This window comes from Thermothelomyces thermophilus, chromosome 2, assembly GCF_000226095.1.
Source record: "Thermothelomyces thermophilus ATCC 42464 chromosome 2, complete sequence".
NCBI classification, from domain to species: Eukaryota; Fungi; Ascomycota; class Sordariomycetes; order Sordariales; family Chaetomiaceae; genus Thermothelomyces; species Thermothelomyces thermophilus.
In genome coordinates, this window is record NC_016473.1 from 5374787 (window position 1) to 5394734 (window position 19948).

The 19948-nt window shown below is 57.5% G+C and overlaps 8 protein-coding genes across 8 annotated transcripts; 4 read left to right on the plus strand and 4 right to left on the minus strand.

Moving 5' to 3' along the window:
• Positions 1-285: 285 nt before the first annotated feature.
• MYCTH_47428 (uncharacterized protein) lies at positions 286-1864 on the plus strand (the record flags this gene model as incomplete). Its single annotated transcript, XM_003662382.1, has 3 exons — positions 286-342; positions 556-663; positions 731-1864. The coding sequence occupies 3 exons, from the start codon at positions 286-288 to the stop codon at positions 1862-1864; spliced, it is 1299 nt and encodes a 432-aa protein (XP_003662430.1).
• Positions 1865-3536: 1672 nt separating this feature from the next.
• Positions 3537-4662, plus strand: MYCTH_47934 (uncharacterized protein; the record flags this gene model as incomplete). Its single annotated transcript, XM_003662383.1, has 2 exons — positions 3537-3782; positions 3874-4662. The coding sequence occupies 2 exons, from the start codon at positions 3537-3539 to the stop codon at positions 4660-4662; spliced, it is 1035 nt and encodes a 344-aa protein (XP_003662431.1).
• A 71-nt stretch (positions 4663-4733) lies between these two features.
• MYCTH_2303040 (uncharacterized protein) lies at positions 4734-5914 on the plus strand. Its single transcript, XM_003662384.1, has 3 exons — positions 4734-5101; positions 5346-5593; positions 5708-5914. Exons 1-3 carry the CDS (start codon positions 5019-5021, stop codon positions 5785-5787), a joined length of 411 nt encoding a protein of 136 aa, XP_003662432.1. The 5' UTR covers positions 4734-5018; the 3' UTR covers positions 5788-5914.
• Positions 5915-7105: 1191 nt separating this feature from the next.
• Positions 7106-8926, minus strand: MYCTH_2056315 (uncharacterized protein; the record flags this gene model as incomplete). Its single annotated transcript, XM_003662385.1, has 2 exons — positions 7106-7373; positions 7617-8926. Coding segments are annotated over 2 exons (1578 nt in total), but the record flags the coding sequence as incomplete, so codon positions are not given.
• Positions 8927-11970: 3044 nt separating this feature from the next.
• On the minus strand, positions 11971-13790 carry MYCTH_2303043 (uncharacterized protein). Its single transcript, XM_003662386.1, has 2 exons — positions 12371-13790; positions 11971-12282 (listed from the first exon to the last, which is right to left on the minus strand). The coding sequence occupies exons 1-2, from the start codon at positions 13529-13531 to the stop codon at positions 12235-12237; spliced, it is 1209 nt and encodes a 402-aa protein (XP_003662434.1). The 5' UTR covers positions 13532-13790; the 3' UTR covers positions 11971-12234.
• A 967-nt stretch (positions 13791-14757) lies between these two features.
• On the plus strand, positions 14758-16346 carry MYCTH_2303045 (glycoside hydrolase family 6 protein). Its single transcript, XM_003662387.1, has 2 exons — positions 14758-15967; positions 16045-16346. Exons 1-2 carry the CDS (start codon positions 15039-15041, stop codon positions 16259-16261), a joined length of 1146 nt encoding a protein of 381 aa, XP_003662435.1. The 5' UTR covers positions 14758-15038; the 3' UTR covers positions 16262-16346.
• A 444-nt stretch (positions 16347-16790) lies between these two features.
• Positions 16791-18571, minus strand: MYCTH_2303046 (uncharacterized protein). The gene is made up of 2 exons (XM_003662388.1): positions 17802-18571; positions 16791-17683 (listed from the first exon to the last, which is right to left on the minus strand). The coding sequence occupies exons 1-2, from the start codon at positions 18229-18231 to the stop codon at positions 16869-16871; spliced, it is 1245 nt and encodes a 414-aa protein (XP_003662436.1). The 5' UTR covers positions 18232-18571; the 3' UTR covers positions 16791-16868.
• Positions 18572-18627: 56 nt separating this feature from the next.
• On the minus strand, positions 18628-19272 carry MYCTH_2029812 (uncharacterized protein; the record flags this gene model as incomplete). Its single annotated transcript, XM_003662389.1, has 1 exon — positions 18628-19272. A coding segment is annotated over one exon (645 nt), but the record flags the coding sequence as incomplete, so codon positions are not given.
• Positions 19273-19948: the final 676 nt, after the last annotated feature.

Below are 19948 nucleotides of genomic sequence, written 5' to 3' on the forward strand. Positions count from 1 at the left end.
CGAACACCTCGTCATCGGCCCCCCATTTCTGTTGCGTCCCGGTCAAGACAGCCAGCGAATAACGCCCAGCTGGTGCCGAAACAGCACACGGGCGGAGGGACGTAACGCAGACGAGAGGACGATTTTTTGTTTTCGATCTCTCCCCTCGGCCGAGCAATGGTGTCCCAGGCTTGTTACAGCAGCACCAACGACGAGAGACGATATAGCCGGCCCTACCCATTGTATCTCAGCTCGTCCACAGAACGGTGCTTCCCATTGTCCTCGCACGACACCCGAGCGATCAACATGACGGGCCAGCTAGATTCTGACTCGGCACCGCAGAGAAAACGCATTGCCGTCGCAGTAAGACCCTATCCAGCCCCTGAAGGCTCTTATGTTTTTTTCCCTTGTCTTTTCTTTACTTTTTTTCCCCCCGACACCTTCCGCGTTTTTTTATCATATTCCTCACGGACACACCTGCTTCTTCTTCGCCCCCCGTTACCCCAAGAAGATTAACCTTCTCGAGGATGCTAGCTCACCGGCTGATCAATCCTTGCTCTGTCATTCTGTGTTTAGTGCGGTCGTTGTCGCAAGCGAAAGATTCGGTGTAGTGGTGACCCTGGTCAAGGCCAGCCATGCTCCAACTGCAAGAATGCAGGCGTAGATCAGTGCCAGTTTCTCCGGGTAAGGTTATTAACTCTCTCCTCTCCGGGGGTGTACTATCTTTAACTGATCTCCGGACCCCGGGCAGGTATCCTCGCGAGAAGCGCCCCTGCGCCATGACAGCGCCGATTTCGTCTACAGTGTCGGGGATGCTCGGGTGTATGCGAATCGGACGCCGGTCACACACGGGGTTCCATACCCAAGCGACGTGCCCGCGCTGGGATCGGCCGATGTTCTGGGGTCTTCTTATCGCGGCGGGTCAACGTTCCCCTGTACGCCGGCGACCAAGGCCTACTACCCGGCCATGCACGCGTACGGCACCCCCTACCCAGACGACTTCGACTTTGGCCTCGGCGTGTCATCGCCTCCGGTCATGCACCCAGAACCTGTTGGCATCATGTCCGGACCCTGGAGTTCCTCGACGCGCCCGAAGCCGCAGCCCTTTGGCAGCATTTACCTGGACTCTCCCGAGGGAGCAGCCTTCGGCGGCTACGGCGGCGCTGGCTTGTTGCACCGCCCGTCGCCCTCGGCCAGCTCGGACTCGCCCAACTTCTCCTTCTCGGGCGTTGCCACACCCCTCCCACTCTCGACCACCCCCGGCCCGGACCGGCTGCTGCCCAATCCGGCCGCGCGGTCCTCGACTCTGCCGCATCCGGGCCCGGCCAAGCCCTCAACACCTGCATCCGCCTCGACAACAACGACACTCGTCGACGTGGCCACGGCGGCCAGCTACACGGGCGGCTTTCCGACCCCCGGCCTCCCGTTCTGCTCTAGCGGCAGCATGTCTAGTCAGCTCTCCTCTTCCTCTCGTTTCAACTCGGACGGCTACTCCGGGCAGGAGAGCATCTTTAGCGAACAGGAACGTAGTATCCAGAGCCAGGGCCCGGCCTTCGACATGGCCGCGTATACGGCCTTACCCCGCCGCAGTTCCGGGCCCGGCTCAGGGGCGGGAGTGTCCATGACCAATCACCACGCCTACGTTTCTGGTGCAGGCGCCCATGATGCCGCGGGAACCCCCCACCACCACCACCATCACCAACACCAACACCAACACTCCCCACAGCACCCGCTCTCAACGGCGTACGTGACAGAAGATCCGCCATCGAGCCCCGTCGCCAACCGCCACGGCCAGGCTCTGCTATCCGGCGGCGACAGCACCAGCCACGCCGTTGTCGCCCACTCGGTGGACGACCACCACATTGCCGTGGCCAGTCGTCAATGACACTTGCGCACGCACTATACGCGGCCTCTGCAGAGGGCGAAGACGGGACACCTGCTAGTACCTTGGAAGCCATGTTCGCCAGTAACGAAAAGGAAGGGAAAAAGAAGAAAGCCTCTAAAGAAGGGGAGGAGGAGGGGGAAACCCTTGGAGATGTTTGACCCCTGACTCGACATTCACTTCAAAACCACGACATCGAGGCCTTGAGTGAATTGGCCGTGTGTTTTGTTACATTGCATGCAGACTCAATGGCGGATTTCCCCCGCCCTGACGATCCTCGAGTCAACATGCAGGAGATTCGGCTCGCTCCACCCCGTCGTTTCGTGGTGCCTTGCCTGTCCGAGCTATCTAGCGTCCAAGCCACAGTCGGGCGAATACACCGTCGGGGGTGACACAGCGTGCCGGTAAGCACCCACGCGGACATCGACACGAAGTTCAGCTTGCCGACAACGTGGCCTCCTCCCCCTCCCCCCCCCCCCCTTTTTTTTTTTTTTTCTTTCTCTCCCCGGACCTGGCGGGAGAGATACGGGGTGGCCTCGGCGCTGCCCTGGCATAACAGGAACGAAACGGGATCTTCTTGTCCTAATTACATGCCCTCGCTGGCGACAACTCGGGCCGAACGGGCTGGAATTGTTGATTTCCATCATCACATCATGACCAACACATAATTAGACATTTTATTACTATTGCCTCCTTGTTTCTGTCGTCTCGGATCCTCGGGGGATCTAGCTCAGTGTGCATGTATCTTTCCGGGCCTGAAAAACATTTCTCACGGCGGTTTCAGGTTGTATTAGTTGTATTATGTGTGCTTGCTTCTTTTTCTTTTACCGGCTCGTTGTTGGCTGTTGTTTCCTATCCAGCTTCTCTTGTTTCACTTATTAATTACTCCCCGAGAGCCCTGTGCTACACTAGGTGCTGAGGTGCACATGGCAATCGTACCTCAGCGAAGGTAGACGAGAAGGTAATTATAATCTACTTTACAAATTCGCCTGATGGTGTATAGGTAATTAGTCCCCTTGTTCCCAGACTCGTGCTCTGATGAGGTCCGCTCTCTGCTATGGTTTGGTTCGCAGTCTAATAATAATATGCGTGTTGACATCTTGATCTCCTCAGTAGCTAATTAGGCTCCTCCATCCTTTCCGACCGCAAGCAATTACACGGCGGTTATATCGTCCCAGCCCCCAAAGGAATATCACGTCTCGACATCACAGCAGTGGCTCGGACCATGATCAGTAATTAGTGCTCTCAGGGCGGAAAGATAATATCTTGAGCGTTTTCAAGATCGCACAACATCTCCACAAGCAGCCACAGTAACAGTGTGCATTTTAGGAACCTTGACTCGACTGAAACATAAAGGAAGGAATATATATATATATATATATATATATATATATGATGCTGGAAGTTTCCAGATGTGCGAGGTCAATTGCCAAACTCTGCGAGAATCATCGGTGATTCCAGAGGCCAGGAAAGGCCCATTTGATAGGACAGCTTGGCACCCTCCTTACGGTAATTACTAGGTATTAATTATTCTTATTATTAGCCTGCAGAGGAGGGGCCCCCATCATCCACCAAACCTCCACAGAGACATGGGCAGTACAAGAGGCTTCAGTTATCTTACAACGCATTCCTTTCACTTAATAATCCCAAGACGCAGCCAAGGGCAGATGTCGCCATGTCCTTAACCAAAGCCGAGGATCACCCCCAAGTTTCCCGGTTTTGCTGGCAAAACCTGCAGGTGGATCCTGCCCCAGACTTTCCAGCCGCCGAGCTGCTCCGTGAAGAGACGGTGCAGGAAACCATCTACAAGCGTGTCTTCGGCGAGGAGGTACCGCTGCGGCCGCCACGCCGATACCAGGTCAGAGTTTTGAAGCAGCTGATCTCGAGGATCGAGGGCGCCATCGAGGATTGGGAGGTCCACGTGAGTTAATATGACGGGGAATCTGTGAACCCGACTGTCCACAAGGCTAATTAGGGGCTTAATTACACGCCCGAGACGCCAACATAATTAGGGCATCTCGGACAACCTCACCTCGGCTCTCTCGCGCCTGCTCTCAGAACCGCTGCCCTCGGAGACCGAAGCTGCGCAACAGAGGGACTACGTGGTCTATCACCTCTCGCTTCTTCTTCCGACCCAGCCAACGGCGGCTGACGACAATAACAGCTCGCCGCGCATCAACCTCCTCGAATCTCGCTCGCTCATCTCGGCGTCCGGCACCACAGGCCTGCGCACTTGGGAGGCAGCCCTCCACCTGGGCCAATATCTCTGTGCCGACCCGTCACCCGCCAGGAACAAGCGCGTTCTCGAACTTGGCGCCGGAACGGGCTATCTGGCAGTGCTCTGCGCAAAGTACCTCGGGTCGAGCCATGTCATCGCATCGGACGGGTCGGACGAGGTCGTCAACCACCTGGCCCACAGCTTCTTCCTCAACGGCCTGCAGGACTCGACTCGAGCTACCGCCATGCAGCTGCGATGGGGCCACGCCCTGGTCGGCACCGAGCTGGACGGGGCGTTGGGGAAGGTGGACACGGTCCTGGGTGCCGACATCACCTACGACGCGAGCGTGATTCCGGCTCTGGTCGCGACCCTGGAGGACCTGGCCACCCTCTTCCCGGGCCTGACCGTCCTCATTGCCGCCACGGAACGCAACAGGGTGACCTTCGAGAGCTTCCTGGACGTGTGCGGGAAACGGGGCTTCCGAGTGACCCACGAGCCCTTCCCCGTGCCGCCGAGGAGCGAGCAAAACGGACCATTCTATAGCGACGCAACTCCCATACACATATGCAGACTGCACAAGTAATTAACAGGTCTTCGGTGTGTCGGTCTTCCTTTTTGAGTTGGTCGCTTTTCTCCCTTGTTCTTTTCAGTCCAATGTGAGACCGTTCTGTGCAAGGATTCGCGATTGGTTGGTCGCCGGGCGGCAAAGATCTGGGGGCGTGTGGGGGGGTTTTGGCAATTTGCCGCCTGACTTCTGAGGCCAAAGCTGGGTGATTAGGGCTCGCGCACAATTAGCCAATCGGGGCCGGAATTTTTTTGAGCTCCACCCTTGGGCGGCACCCTGCAAAAATCACCACCAGAAGGAAAATCCCACCTCGAACTCCGGATATCGAGCTCGTGGAAGTTATCGCCAACATCGACAGCCATCAAACTGCCAAGATGGCCGACTCCGACTCCCCCGTCACGCTGCGCACGCGCAAGTTCATTCGCAACCCTCTGCTTGCTCGCAAGCAGATGGTCGTGTGAGTTATCCCCCCTCTTTCCAGAGCTTCCCGCCGACCTAGCCCTGTCCGCGCCCTGTCCCACGGTCTCTCTCTCCCGCCCCTCAGCACGACGTACGACGGAGCTGCCGCTGCAAGGCAAATACGGGGGATGGCGATGCATTTGAGTGCACTTGGCCGTCAGACGAATATTTGCTTCAAACACGGAACCAATGGATGATTTGGATGGAAGCGGATGCTGACTGGTCCCCTTCTTCGTACGCAGTGACATCCTCCACCCCAACCGTCCCAACATCTCCAAGGATGAGCTCCGCGAAAAGCTTGCCACCATGTACAAGGCGCAGAAGGACCAGGTTAGCGTCTTCGGCCTCCGCACCCAGTTCGGTGGCGGCAAGACCACCGGCTTTGCCCTCATCTACGACTCCCCCGAGGCCATGAAGAAGTTCGAGCCTCACTACAGGCTGGTCCGTGTCGGCCTGGCCGCCAAGGTCGAGAAGGCCAGCAGGCAGCAGCGTACGTCCCCTCCGGCGATACAAACCCTTGGCAAGATCGATCGAAGACGGAGGAAGTCTGGGTCGATTGGACACACGACCGATTGCTGACGCTTTTTTCTTCTCATCACAACAGGCAAGCAGCGCAAGAACCGGCAGAAGACCCTCCGGGGTACGGCGAAGGTCAAGGGCGCCAAGTCCAAGAAGGAGAAATGAGCGGCGAGCGTTGTTTTTCTTTGGCGTCGTCTGTTATACCGGGTATTTTGGCGGGTGGGACGATGGCTGTGGCTTTGTGCATTACCCTGAACTGCTGGTTGCATCCGGCCGATATGATGCCGTGAGCATGCAACTGGAATCCACCATGATGGGGGCGTGACGGTCCGGGGCTCGATGATTCTGGCAGAACCATAGCATTCAATACAGGGCCGTCGTCGGTTGCCAAGTCAAGCCAGGGTTCAGGTGTGACGGTTATGGAAAATCGCGCCCGTGACGTGGCGATGGGTGTTATTTTTTTTTCGGGTTCTGCCATGATGTCTCGAGAGAAGAAGCCAAGTTCGCCATCAAACGCCTGTCATATAGGGGGTATTCTGACGCGTCAAAAGCACGCCGGACTCGGATTTTTCCTAAACGGTCCACCCCAACAGCACCAAGAGCGAAGATTGCAGGGAACGACCGCCCTTCGGCCGACTGTCCATTACCGCCTCCCCCCGAGCACTGCTTCTGTCAACTTTACAAGACACTTGACGTGCCGGGACCAGTGACAACCACAACCATACGCCATTCTGTGGTGAGAATATCTTGCTGCGGAACGCTGAACCATGACAGGCGCGACGGTACACGCTCGCCGCCCCAAGGCATCGGACACAAACTCCAGAGCTGTGTGGACCCTCGGGAAGTGTCACTTCGCTCTAAACCTCCACGGATACACACTACGTACAATTCATGTTGCAATCCGTTTAGTTTCACGTACTAGATGAAGCTTCCTACGGTGGGAGATTTGAGCCATTCAAGTGACGAGTTGCTTAGTCCGTCGCTTGGCAAAAACCACGAGAGGGAGACACGGGGCAGATTGCGCGCTTCATGCAACAAGACGCCGGGTATGTGGGCGAACGTGTCCTTGGACTTAGTTCAGGCGTCCTTGAACGCCCCCATTCGGAGACCCAAGGGGACAGCTTCGCATCTCCCTCAAAGCCAGACAAGCCCGAAAGCCTCAGCTGCTTTTTTAACTGAGCCAATCATGCAGAGTTAATGTCTCTTGTTTTATATCCGCGGGACCCTTGGGACCCAGCAACCTCCTCATACACCTCAGGTTGCGGAGGAGGCCCGTTCCCCCCGGGGATTGACATACATGCCTAGCACTCGGAAGTCGCCTGTCTTCCGAGTCGCCTGTCCTGGTCCAATATCGAGCCTTACATGAGCTGCTCGGGTATAAAGAGATTATTAGGCTGCTGCAGACGCAGTTCCCGACGACGATCGCAGTCAACATTATCATGTAACACCGACAAAAAAAAAAAAAAAAAACGGACCACATGCATCAGGCCATGTTCCTCGCCAGAACCCTTTTTTTCGCCCTCAACAAAGAATTCAGCGCCGACATTGTACGCTTATCGACGGTTTGCTGGGGTTGCGATGACGAAACCCTCTTTGGCGCCGAGTCTCGGGTCGCTGAAGACGCCGGTACGCTGACGCCGCGGGGCGCGCGTGCTTTCGTGACCCAGCCTGGGCCGGTCGGCATGTCGGAGTCCTCATATGTCTCATCGATGCTATCTTCGGCGTAGTGCTCCTCGAGCTCCGACTCCGAGCTACTACTCGAGGGTGACGCCACCTGGGAGCCCTCAGGGACGGATTGTGAGCTGCTTTCGCGCCTGGTCTTGCTAGAACTGCTGTGAGTGACTCGGGTCGGACTGGGAGATACTCCCTCGGTCTTGACGAGAGGCGTCGAGGTCGACGACTTGGAGTCGTCCTTCTTCTCGCTCGGCTTTCTCAGCGTTTTCGATGCTGGCTTGTCGATGGGTTTGCCGCGTAGTCTCTGAGCAAGCTTGGACAATGGTTCCGCGCCCCCGTCCTCGGAAAGATTGGCGTCGTTTGTCCCGGGCATCTTGGTAGTAGTAGACATGGCAGCGCTCTTTGAGGGTGCTTTGGAGGGATTGGTAGCGCGCGTGTTCCACACATCGCTCAGAGATGGGAACGAGGAATCGGATGAGCTCGAGTCGGAGTCGTCTCGAACGTCATCATCGTCAGTCTTGTCCGCCGGGCTGTTGCCATCCTCGCTGCGACGGCCCAGCGTCGAACGTGAGCCGGTCGCCGGATCGTCAGGATCGTGAATTGGATTCTCGCCAAGCTCGATGCTGAAATCGGGATCTATCTGCCTCCCGCTTTGGAGGCTCCCTGCCTCACTGGGCGGAAGGTCCAACTTGGGGTGGGCAACTCGGCCTTCATCGGCTGCCTCCGAGGTGCAATCTGAAAAGCCGTGGAAGGGCTCAAGCACAACAGTTGGCTGAGATTCGACATTGTTTGATGTGCTTTGTGACGGTAATCTCGGACTGCCGCCACCCTGCGCTTGCGAGACTTCTGAGTGAAGGGTGGCGTCGTGGGCCATCTCTTCCAACTGTCGAGACGGACTGCTCAGGTCCAACCTTCCGTGGTCGGTAACGGAAGGGTCGACGTCTTTCCGAAAGCCTGCGTCATTGATGAGGAGACTAATCTCGTGCCGACGGTCTTCGGAAATTGAGTTATCGATGGGCTCTTGAACAGCAGGACTTTCAGACCCAGTGCGCCGGTCACCCCGCTGTCGAGTGTCCGTATCTTCCTGTCGACTCTCGGCTTCGTTACTTTTCGGGCCTGTTTCATCGGGCGTTCCAGATGCTCTGTTACGAGCTGGTTCTAGCCTGTTGGACTGCATAATATCCGGGTTTTCAGGACGCTCTGCTGGGGTGGTAGACGGCTGCTCCAATGTAGTGCTTGTATCGGCTCCTTCGATGGCATACTGAAGAATGCGTGGCTCGATCAGATCCGCGAAATCCAAGGTCCGATATCCTTGTTCAGCCGCGTCGTCACCCTCGTCGTCCAGACCAGGCAGTTCAAACTTGTCATATATCCGGTTCCCGTCATCGTCGAACATCTTTTCATTGCGGTCGAGGTTCCTGTCACGCTTAGCGAGGCGCACCTCGATGGTATTGTCGTCGTTCACGTTGACAACGATGCCCGTAAGAGATGATACCTGGGGCTGCCAGTTTGTGGCCTTGGAGAGCAGCCATTGTTTCCACGTCAGAATCATCCCCGGAACAGCCTTGCCAGGTTCCAGAGTCGGCAAAGCTGAAACGTCCACTGGAAGAGGCGGCAAGTCATTCTCATCCTCGGCATTCTGAGCTGATGGCTTCTCCTTCTCCGGCTGGCCTCCCTCATCGTCGTCATAGTTGAGGACTGTGTCGTCGAAGCCAGCAGTATCATCATAGTCGGTGTAAGATTCGTCATTACCATTATGAGCAGCTGAATCCAAGAAGTCACCGCCGTACTTCCTCCTCTTTGTGCTAGATCGGCTGCCTTGGTCCAGATACTCTTGTTGATCGCGCTGTTTGCGTTTTGATCGTCCACCCCGCTTGCTTTTGTCCCCGTAGGAGTATTGCTGTTGAGGATCCCATCGTTGGACAAAAGGGAACGGGGGCTCGCTCAGCTCAACCCCATCATGGCAGCATTCCACAGCGCGGTACAGTATTTTGCTCCGCCATGCCTCCGACTCGTCTTTTTCGACGGATTTATCGCTGGATTGTCGACTAGACTCTTGCGGAGATGTTCTCCTTGCACCATCATCGGCCTGTTTCTTGGAAGTCACGTCAAAGGCAGGTGAGTCCCCGGCCGCCGACCATGACTGAGAGGTGCTGTCGCCCTTCTCACGGACGGCCACGCCCTCAGTGCCATGACTGGAAGGCGTTTCCTGCAACATGCCGAGTTTTTGAAGCAATGCAGCTTTTTTAGCGGCTACCGAATCGGCAAGATCTTGATCCTTTGGTGCTGACGAGGTTTCAAGCTCCCTGACGGATAATAACTGCTCGCCTCTGGCAGCAGCCCTCTGTGCAGCACGAGCAGCTCTCCTTCGAGCATTCCTTTTTTGTGTAGCAGTTTTCCCTTGCCCCGGTGGGACTGGCTTTTGAGGCCCTGCCGAACCTTTCTCCCCCCCACGGCGCGCGTCTTCGGAGCGAGGCTTTTGAAGGGATACGCCCAAAGGAGCGGACGTCTGGATGGCAATGTTACCCCCTTTTCGGGCCGAAAGTGCTTCGGAAGCGCCATCCACGCTGCTGTCGGATGACTCGTCGTCGCTGGACGAATTTGAGTCGTCGCTTTCTTCGCTACTCACTGAACTGCTGCTGGAGTCATGCTCGGAACTGCTGCCAGATTCATGATCGACGCCTTCGCCATCGTCTGTGTTCTCACTAAGGTCGGCATCAGCGTCGCTGGCGCTGCTGTCATCGCTGCTGCCGTCGCTGCTCTCCTCGCTGCTCTCCTCGCTGCTGTCGTCCTTATCGCTCTCACTGGTATCGGCTTCACTGTCCTGCTCGCTCTCTTCCTCGCTTTTGCTGTTATTGTCGCTATCGAGCCGAGAAGACTTGACTTGGCCAGGGAGGATTGCACCCCTTTCTGTAGGAAATTTAGAGGATGCGACCTCGGGACCACTATCACTTTCGCTGTCATGCTCGCTACTGCTCTCATCTTTGCCCTCGAGTTCACGTTTTTCGGCGGATGAGTATGGTGGTGGCTCCTGGCGAGCTCGAACCTGACCCTCGTCGTCAAACCTCGTGTGGACCGGGGACTTCACAGCGAGGCCGGACTTGCGCATGGCTTTGGCCATTTGGGCAGCGGCTGTTCCCGCGAGGACGGAACCGCTGGGAAAACCGTGCTGATCGTAGTGTTTGACTATGGAAGCCACCGATTCTGCCTCGCTCTCCCCGGACGCGTCGTTGGCCGTCGCAGCAGCAGCCCTGGACGTGGAAAGTTTGAGATGGGAAAGCATGGCGTCCAGAGACATGAGCGGCTCATATTGTGATCGCAAGTAAGAGTACGCCGACTTCGCGTCTCCGTTTTGCTGAGTTAAGGCCCTCTCGCACGCGTCGAACTGCGCGGTTGGGAAAGCAGCTCGCAGTGCGGATATTTTGTCGAGTGTCTGCAAATCCAACCCGGCGGACCGCCTCGGCGCAGAGGGTTGCGCAGCCTTGACAATATCCTTATTAGCGTTTGGAGTTTCTTCCTGCAGCTGCTCATTGTCCGCTTGCAGATCCCGAAGTTCGTCTTCCAGCTCGGAGCTGTCAATTTCCCCTTCTGGCCCGATGTCGTCCTCGCCTTCGTCAGTCTCATCAGCCGTGAAATCCCTATCTGCGTCTTCTTCGTCTCCATCAGACCCTTCATCCTCGGCGTCATCGGGAGCACGGATGCGAACATGTCGGCCGGCTGCTTGATTTTCACCGTGCTCAGTAAGGAGTAGCCTTGGTCCATCATCGTCTTCGCTGGAGTCGTCTCCGTACGTCAATCTCCTGCGTTTGAGCGGCGGAATGTCTACAGGGGGTCGGTCCCTAGGGGTTTTGAGCCGGGGTCGGCCAAAGGCGACGCCGTCGATTAGATGCCTGCCGTCCGTCGAGATCTGATCGCGGCCAGCTAGCCGGCGTTTGCGGCGATCGTTGGTGTCAAGAGCCCGGATACTGCCGAGAACAGAGGTTAGTACAAGAAGAAGGAAGGGGGAAAAGAAGAAAGGAAGAATGTGATGGTAAGGGTCTGAATCAAACTCACAATACTACTTCGTCGTTTTTCAAGATCGCAGACAGGTGCTGAAAGTGCAGGCAGTCAAAGGCGTGGCCGCCGGGCTCGCGAAGTTGGACGGTGTAATCCTCTAGGCCCCAGTCATTGCTTTCCAGCGGGATGATCTCGTTCACCTGCTCCAGCAGATTTGCGATGGTCGGGTCATTATCCAACGACACTGCGAAGACGACCCGCACCTCTGGGAGTGCGTGCCGCTGCACGACCAGGCGGAGACGGAGGCTATTGGCGTCGCGCATTTCGGGATACTCCTTGGCGAAGCGAGGGCGGTGCGCTTCTACGCTTGCGATGGGCTCAAGTGGCCAGTGCGATGCCACCAGCTCGATGCTGCCGATCACAGACCATACGTAGATTGATTGAGAAGATGACCCGGAGCCAAATTGTGGTTCTGCTTGGGGCGGGAGCCGTAATGGGTGTCGATGGACTGCCGACGCGTGGGGAGACTTTTTGGATGAGCGCCGTTATCGTGGACTATGGGCCGGAGAGACAAACCCTAACCCTGAATCTTGAGAATCGTCGGAGGAGCGCAACAGATCCAAGAAGGTTGGTTACAATAGGGTGTGATGATCCCTACTGCGTAGAACAACAAAGCTGGGACAATCAGTTATGAAAATCGTTCTGATATGCTGGAAGTGCTCGAATTTGGCCACTTGTGGCATTTCCCCCCCTTCCCCTCCCCCTCTACAAGCAGACTAATCATCGTTAGTAGGACGAAAAGTTGAAGCTGTTCGGCTGTTCGCTCCTGGGAGAAATATGCCCCAAGAACGCGCCGAGTCTATGGTAAAAGGTATCTAAGAACGAGGTACAGATGACGGGATGTACAGATAATATACAAACGAGGTCAATGTACGAGCGGGCTCAACGTGGAAGGCTTGCCAAGTCCAGCATGTGACCCATCTTCTCGATCTGAAACCAGGGTTCAAATGTTAGCCTCGGAATGGGCTTGTGATGGCATGCTCCGGGGGGGAGGGGGGGGTTCGAGAGAACGTCGTACCTTGGTCTTCAAGTAGCCTTCCACCTCGGGCGTTCTGAAGCCCCCTTTCCCCTTCCAAGACAGCGGCACCATTGCGACTCTTTCCTTGACGACGATTTCGCGGTGAGGGCCTTCGACGGCGCGAATCTTGTCTGGGTTGTTGGTCAAGAGCCGGATCTCTTTCTGGCCAAGATCGAGCAGCATGGCGGTGGCCAGACCGTAGCTCCGAGCGTCGGCCGGATGGCGCAGGAGCAGGTTCGCCTCGACCGTGTCGGATCCCAGGTCCTGGAGATTATACGCCTTGAGCTTCTCGCCCAGGCCGATACCGCGACCTTCCTGCCTCAGGTAGATGATGATCCCGCCCGCCTTGTTGCCGGGGAGAGACATCAACCTCGCCGCCTCGTCGAGCTGCTCGCCGCAGTCGCAACGCGCCGACCAGACCGTCTCTCCCGTGTAGCACTCGCTGTGTATCCTCACCAGCGGCGGCCCATAGTCCGGGGGCGCCGCACCGGATTGGCCGTCGGACGCCGTTTCCGGCAGCCCGCTGGTGGTCCTCCCGGGATAGAGACGGCCGGTGTAGGCGCCTCTCACGAGGCGGTCCATCTCGGTCTCTCCCTCCCTCACGGCGTCGAGGGACTTGCTCCGGATGTTGCCGCCAAACACAATGGCCAGATGCTCCTTGTTGTCCACATTGTTCTTGTAGAGGTGCAGGAACATCTCGGCCCCGGTAGTTGTCGGGATGCGCGCGCGCACTATGCACTCAACCTCTGGTAATGTTTCGAGCAGCCGCGGATGCTTGGTGCCACACCCGCCTGTCGGGATCGAGCTGTCCACGGGGATGCCCCGCGGTTCGGAAGAGGGGACGGCGGGTCCAGCGCCGCTCGGCGTGCTCGTCCCAGGCGTGGCGGGTGGTGTGAAGGCGGGGGAGAGCAGGGAGGGGGGCGGTGGTTGCGTCAATGGCGTGGACGCTTGCGCGGGCGTAGGTTGTGTTGCGTCCGAACCGTCTGCATCCTCGGCCACCGTCTCAGGGGCGGAGTGGTTGCCCGTCGAGAGTGAGAAGTCGGCATGCTCCAGTTCGCCGTCGCTGTGCGACGTGCTGCTGTGCGCTTCCGGCCTGGGCGAGTAAAATGACGGAAGCCGGGCCCCGTCCGACTGCGTTTGTCCCAACTCGGAAGCAGGCATCGTTTTTTGGGCGGGAGGAAGCGTTGCAACACGCACTATCGCCAAGGTGGACTCGGCGCAATCTGGAGGTTCGGCCCGCGGAGGACGGAATCCGGGCTGAATCTGCGCAAAGGCTGACCCTGCGATGGTGGGAAAATGTAAATATGTGAAGTTATAGGCATATAGGACTCAGCGATGACATGGAAATTGCAGAGGCATGTGGGATTTCAGCGTTTGGCATGCATTGGTCGGATCTCTCGCCTTGTCTGATGTGATCCCGCCGGAGGTGTTTCGGTCTCTGGGGAAGGGACCCCCCCTGGCCCCCCACCTGCCCCGCATCATGCCTCGCCACGACTCCCGCGCGCCGAGGAAGAACTTCGGGTCTTTGTGACGGGAGATTCCACTGAGTGAGCATTGGCCAACCAAGCACACAATTACTCCGTACATACACAGTACTTCTGACTCCGTAAAGTAAACCGTGTGTTTCAAAGATCGGTAATCCGTAACAGGTACTCCGTATCTAAGGTAAATTTACCCTGTGCACGGAGCAGAACCTGAACTTCTTCCCCCCTCTTACTCGAGTAGTCACCCTACTCCAACCAGCGGCTTTTCAACTCGCAAAGTCTTGTTTATAACAGTGCATATACCTGCATTTCGTATCTCGCTAGTGTAAAGACGACCACACGCGGACAAAGAAAGAAAAATCCAATTGCCCGATGGCTCTTAGTTTGAGGACAGCAGCGAAGGACTACACTGCGCCGTAGTGACCAGGCCAAGAAACGCGAATCGTATATTAACGGCAAATCAAAATGGATTATATGCCATTTCGCTTCCGGGTTGCGTGCTCGTCCGAAGTCTGGTGCCGATCGATTGCGAACCCCCGGAATCGCGGGATGATTCCTACAGCCGCCGAAAGGGGGGGGGGGGGGAGGGGGGTCTGGACGGGACGTGCATAACTTCGAATTTCTAGAATATTGCGGATTGGGTTCCCTTCAGCCCTGCGAGCGCGCCCCCTTCTGGAACCGCACCCTTCACCGGTTCCACACACAGAGGACATGGGTGGAAATGTGTACCTGACGGTTGCCCCTTTGGGACAGTGGAGAGGCGGATGTTCGGATAACCATCCGGAGCCGCAGTGTCGACCAAGATCTTGGCTTACCATCGACACCAACATGCGGACTCGTCCCTCAGTCATGGAGCCTTGGCTCGCGGAGCCTCCGTTCGAAGCGGCTATCCCGTCCTGCCAGCGGAGGATCTCGTACCGCTTCCGCGAACTGTGAATGTCCTGGGTATAAGAGCATGGCGCGACCTTGTCTCGTCAGGAACGGGGAGGAGGAGGGCTTGGTTAGGGTCGCGTTCGTTTGGAGATTGCTGAGCTCTGAGCCTTCGGTCCTTGGATCCCTGCGGTCCCCGGTCTCCTCTCTCTCTCTCTCTCTCTCTCTCTCTCTCTTCTTCCCACGCTCGTTCGACAGACGCCTCCCCTTCTTCGCTCTCCTTTCCCTCGCACGTAGCACACTAATAGTGCACCATGCGCGTCTCTAGTTTGGTCGCGGCCCTTGCTACCGGTGGTCTTGTCGCCGCCACGCCTAAGCCCAAGGGGTCGTCGCCCCCTGGGGCCGTGGACGCGAACCCTTTCAAGGGCAAGACGCAGTTCGTCAACCCGGCATGGGCGGCCAAGCTGGAACAGACCAAAAAGGCGTTCCTGGCCAGGAACGACACCGTCAATGCCGCCAAGACGGAGAAGGTCCAGCAGACCAGCTCGTTCGTCTGGGTCTCGAGGATCGCCGAGCTCTCCAACATCGACGACGCCATCGCGGCTGCCCGCAAGGCGCAGAAGAAGACGGGCAGGAGGCAGATCGTCGGCCTGGTGCTCTACAACCTTCCGGACCGCGACTGCAGCGCGGGCGAGAGCGCGGGCGAGCTCAGCAGCGACAAGAACGGGCTCGAGATCTACAAGACTGAGTTCGTCAAGCCCTTCGCCGACAAGGTGGCGGCCGCAAAGGACCTCGACTTCGCCATCGTCCTGGAGCCCGACTCGCTGGCCAACCTGGTCACCAACCTGGGCATCGAGTTCTGCGCCAACGCCGCCCCCGTCTACCGCGAGGGCATCGCCTATGCCATCTCCAGCCTTCAGCAGCCAAACGTGCACTTGTACATCGATGCTGCCCACGGCGGCTGGCTCGGCTGGGACGACAACCTGCCGCTGGCCGCCAAGGAGTTTGCCGAGGTGGTCAAGCTTGCCGGCGAGGGCAAGAAGATCCGCGGCTTCGTCACCAACGTGTCCAACTACAACCCCTTCCACGCCGTCGTGCGCGAGAACTTTACCGAGTGGAGCAACTCGTGGGACGAGTCTCACTACGCCTCCTCGCTCACACCGTTCCTCGAGAAAGAGGGGCTGCCGGCACGCTTCATCGTCGACCAGGGTCGCGTTGCCCTCCCGGGAGCCCGCAAGGAGTGGTGAGTTTCGACCAGATTGACCCTCGACCCATGCGACCGAGATTGCTGACGATTGAATTGCGTGTCCCGTCCCCCAGGGGTGAATGGTGCAACGTGGCACCCGCCGGATTTGGCCCCGCGCCCACGACCAGGGTCAACAACACCGTCGTCGATGCTCTCGTCTGGGTCAAGCCTGGCGGCGAGAGCGACGGCGAGTGTGGCTTGGCTGGCGCCCCCAAGGCCGGCCAGTGGTTCGACGAGTACGCCCAGATGCTGGTCGAGAATGCCCACCCGTCTGTCGTCCACAAGTGGTAGATAAATTTTGGAGTCCGAGAAGGGTCCCAGATAGACTTTTGTTTTAAAACAAAATGCAAGGTGTCGACAGATACTGGCTTAACATTAACCAAGCACCATGAACATGACTTGTCAACATATTGATACATTCCGCTGCTTTCCCATACGTGCTCTCAGGTCTCAGGGATCAAATGGATAGGTCGGTAATGCAAAACGATCCATTGGATATCCAGAAGAGAGAAAAAAAAAAAAAGGACATGCATGCCTTGTCTGTCATCATGAGGAAACAAAGGAAAAACAAACGATCGTCGTGTTCCAACAAGCTTTCCAAGACCACAAGACCCATCCACCAACACAACCAAACGACAAGCAATACGATGGACCGCCGTTGTTCCATCTCTCAAGAGCTGACTAAACGAACAGTCGTTGAAATCATCCTACATGAGTACGCCGCACCACCTGTTATCGTGTAAACCAAATCGCCTGTTAAAGTGCATCATCTCTTAGGTATGATCGTAAGTTCCGGTCACGGTCACGGATCAGGGATGGTTCTCAATTCGTGTGTCGCGTAGCCGCCGCCGTATCTGGACAAGACTTCTTGTATTGCTCCGAAACCGCTTTTGCCGCCCTAATAATCTGTAGCCTTCTTACCTGGTGGTGCCTTGAAAGACGCGGCAGGCAACACTTCGCAGGTCTGTGGCGCACCAGCACCAGGCTGTGGTGATGCCCCGGAACCGGTCGTCGACTTGCTCGCGGTGTCCTCGGCTGGTGGGGATGGGGGTGATGAGGGCTTGGAGGGTGTTGTTGCGCCCGCAACATCCGGCTCCGGCTCCGGACCGTCCACAGACATTGGACCTGCGAGCATGACTCGTGCCTTCAGCCAGACCAAAGCCATGCCATCATCGCCTCTGCCGACGCTGTTGAGCGGGAGGCTGATGTTCTCAGCCAGAACTGCGGGCTGTACGGCCATGACCATAAGCTGTTCGGTCTGGCCGTCTTGCGGCGGTTTCTCCCTGCCAGCTTGTTGTGCGCGGTGCCTGCGAGATTCGACTTCGACCTGGGCGTGGCAGAGGGTGACGAGGGACGTTGACGCCTTGATCTCCTTGCTCCCCATGTCCTTCCACCCGTACAGGCGGACGGGTGCCATACGCGTCCACAGCCTGCACGAGAACCTCAGGGCGTCGTCAATGAGTTCTGTCAACTTGCTCTCCAGCCTCTCTATGCCGCGAGCATCCTGATCCTGGAGCAGAAACCGCGCCGAGCCTCCGAGGAAACGCTCCTTCAGCTTCCGCGCGTAGTTTAGGCGTGATTCGACAAACGTCCGGCGGGACTCGTTGTTGCCCGCAGCAGCGACGTCCTTGATGCTGAAGCCGCCGTCGGCGAACAGGCGCATCATCTGGGCCCGCCAATGGTGGGCCGTCACCCTGGCATCGTCTCTTTGGGCTGTCCGAAACAAAACGTTTGTTAGCCAAGATCTCGCGATTGGGAAAAAAAAAAAAGGGGGGGAGGGGGGGGTGAGTGGGTGGTGTGTATTAATGACGCTCGAAGGAGCAGGACTGACCATCAGTAAGCATGTGCACGAGTCGCTCCATGTCAGGCTTCAGGGGTAATCCAAGACACGACGCGCTATTACCAAGCGACGGAATCATGGATGTGATCAACGGCGGGGGGAACTGTGGGCTCCGTGGGGTTTCGACTGGGCCTGGCCGTTGAGGAGCCACGTCGGCGAAGGTGCTCATGTCCATCCGGAGGCCCGGGAGACTCGGCATCGGCTTGGGAGGGACTATGCCGGGGCTCTCCAATGTGCCGAGCGATGTCGCGGCGAACACCCACATCGGCGACGCGATGATCTCGGAGCAGATGAAGTGGGCCAGCATGCCATTGAGGAGAGTCTGCAGGGCCTCTTTACCGCCATCGAGAATTTCCGGCGGAAGGCCGCCCGCATCGGTCATGCGCACGAAGCCCCTGACTTCGCCGCACAGCTCCTGCATCTGCACCGGATGGAGAACGCGGAGCCGACGGGGGTCCTGGTGCCCGAAGTTGGTCGCCCATTTGTTCCAGGCCGCGTCTTAACTCCCGAACCAGGCCGAGATCTCGTCGTTGGACAGCATGTCGGGGAGCTTTTGCGGGTGCCTGCTGACGAGGTCCAACAGCTGCTCGCCCAGCTCCCGCATCCGGGACTCGTACTCGACTTCCTTGCGGCGGATGCCTTCGGCCCATTGCCGTGCTCGGCGCTCGTGGTGCTGCTTTATGGCCGCAAGCTTGCGCGTCAGGTCTTGGTTCTCGGCCAACAGCTCGCGCTCGGTGCGTTGCAGCGCTGCGATGCGTTGGTACAGGCTCCGGTTCTCCCGCACCAGGTCGTCTTCCGAATTCTGGGCCGCCTGCTGGGCCATGGACTGGAGGAACAGGTTGATGCGCTCGTCTGCCAGGCGGCGCTCGCTTTCCGCGTTGGCTTTTGTGTCCCTCGCGCTGTTCAGTCTGCGCTGGTTGGATTGTGACCTCTCCCTCGGCGCACTCGGCGTGGAAGCGCTCCTGCCCCGACTCTGGTTCCTTTGGTCCCTCCAGGTCCGCCCGTCGCGGCTCTCGCGGTTGTCTTGTGATCCACGAGCTTTGCTGCTGGAGCGAGATTCTGAAAGGGCAGCAACTTGGGATTGTCTGAAGGACCAGTGAACATGCTCGACGAGCTGAGCTGCCGACGGTACGCTGCCCCGTCCCAGGTCCCCGAACTCGACAATCGTGGAACTGGGAGTGTCGGGCTCCTCGTCGACCGGCTGCAAGAGATGGCCCGGGATGGGCGTCAGCGGAGGGCTGTCGGACAAACGATCGGCCTGCTGTCCAGAGAGGAGTCGGCCATTCGCGCTGGATCTTGGGCTGCTGTGTGCGGGAGTGGCAGCACTGTAATACGAGCTGCTACGCGATGACGCCGAATCCCTCCGCAATACCATGATGCCGTCCTTTCGAGGCTCGGCCGCGGCGAGGGCGAGGGAGGGCAACCCACCGCCTGCAGCCGGCACGGGCGCGTCCGATCCCATTTTTGAGACCAACGTAGAAGTCGTTGTGAGAATCATAAGAGAAAAAAAAGGATTTCTCGAAGGACAAGATTTTGGTTTGGATGTAGTCGTCGCCGAATCCAATAATTAATCACTTCTTCCCATCAGACGGAAAACGTGCCCTCTTGACAACCCAGGAGACAAAACATAAAGGGGGATGAGGAGAGACTAAAATGTGCAAAGGTCAGGCGGGATGGCAAACATATGTACATACAACAGCAGCCCGCTGGACCCCTGGTTGGGGGGAAGGAAGTCTTGCGCGCAACTGGCATGCGGGACTCCTGCAGACCTGCCCGTCCAGGTCTTGTTGAAGACGCAATTGATGAGGACTCAGCCGAGCGGACGTTCCCGTCGTTGGTTACAAAGAATTAAATTTCACTGGTCCAGCTCGGCCAACAGGTCAAGGAAGCGGCAAGAAAAACGTACCTACGTTCTGTACAGTACGAGACTGTGCCCTCGAGAGCTGACCACAGTTGAAATATGCGGCCTGTCCACCTATTGGGGCAGCCCTCGCAGGAAGGGATCGGGAAAGGGTTGCATCAAAGAACTTCTCGGACGGTGACCTTTAGAACAGATAGAGACGTGATACCTCAACTCGATGTGTGGATGAACGCTCAGACTAGTTATAGATGCGTAACTTTCGTAATGTTCTTTTACA

Bases quoted from the DNA above. Each gene is read 5' to 3' on its own strand.
- MYCTH_2303045 (XM_003662387.1), top strand. From the start codon at position 15,039: ATGCGCGTCTCTAGTTTGGTCGCGGCCCTTGCTACCGGTGGTCTTGTC. The intron at 15,968-16,044 runs GTGAGTTTCGAC...CCCGTCCCCCAG, and splicing joins CCGGGAGCCCGCAAGGAGTG to GGGTGAATGGTGCAACGTGG.
- MYCTH_2303040 (XM_003662384.1), top strand. From the start codon at position 5,019: ATGGCCGACTCCGACTCCCCCGTCACGCTGCGCACGCGCAAGTTCATT. The intron at 5,102-5,345 runs GTGAGTTATCCC...CTTCGTACGCAG, and splicing joins GCTCGCAAGCAGATGGTCGT to TGACATCCTCCACCCCAACC. The intron at 5,594-5,707 runs GTACGTCCCCTC...TCATCACAACAG, and splicing joins GAAGGCCAGCAGGCAGCAGC to GCAAGCAGCGCAAGAACCGG.
- MYCTH_2303046 (XM_003662388.1), bottom strand. From the start codon at position 18,231: ATGCAGGAGCTGTGCGGCGAAGTCAGGGGCTTCGTGCGCATGACCGAT. The intron at 17,684-17,801 runs GTCAGTCCTGCT...TGTTTCGGACAG, and splicing joins CGTGCACATGCTTACTGATG to CCCAAAGAGACGATGCCAGG.
- MYCTH_2303043 (XM_003662386.1), bottom strand. From the start codon at position 13,531: ATGCCTGCTTCCGAGTTGGGACAAACGCAGTCGGACGGGGCCCGGCTT. The intron at 12,283-12,370 runs GTACGACGTTCT...CCCTGGTTTCAG, and splicing joins AAGGCTACTTGAAGACCAAG to ATCGAGAAGATGGGTCACAT.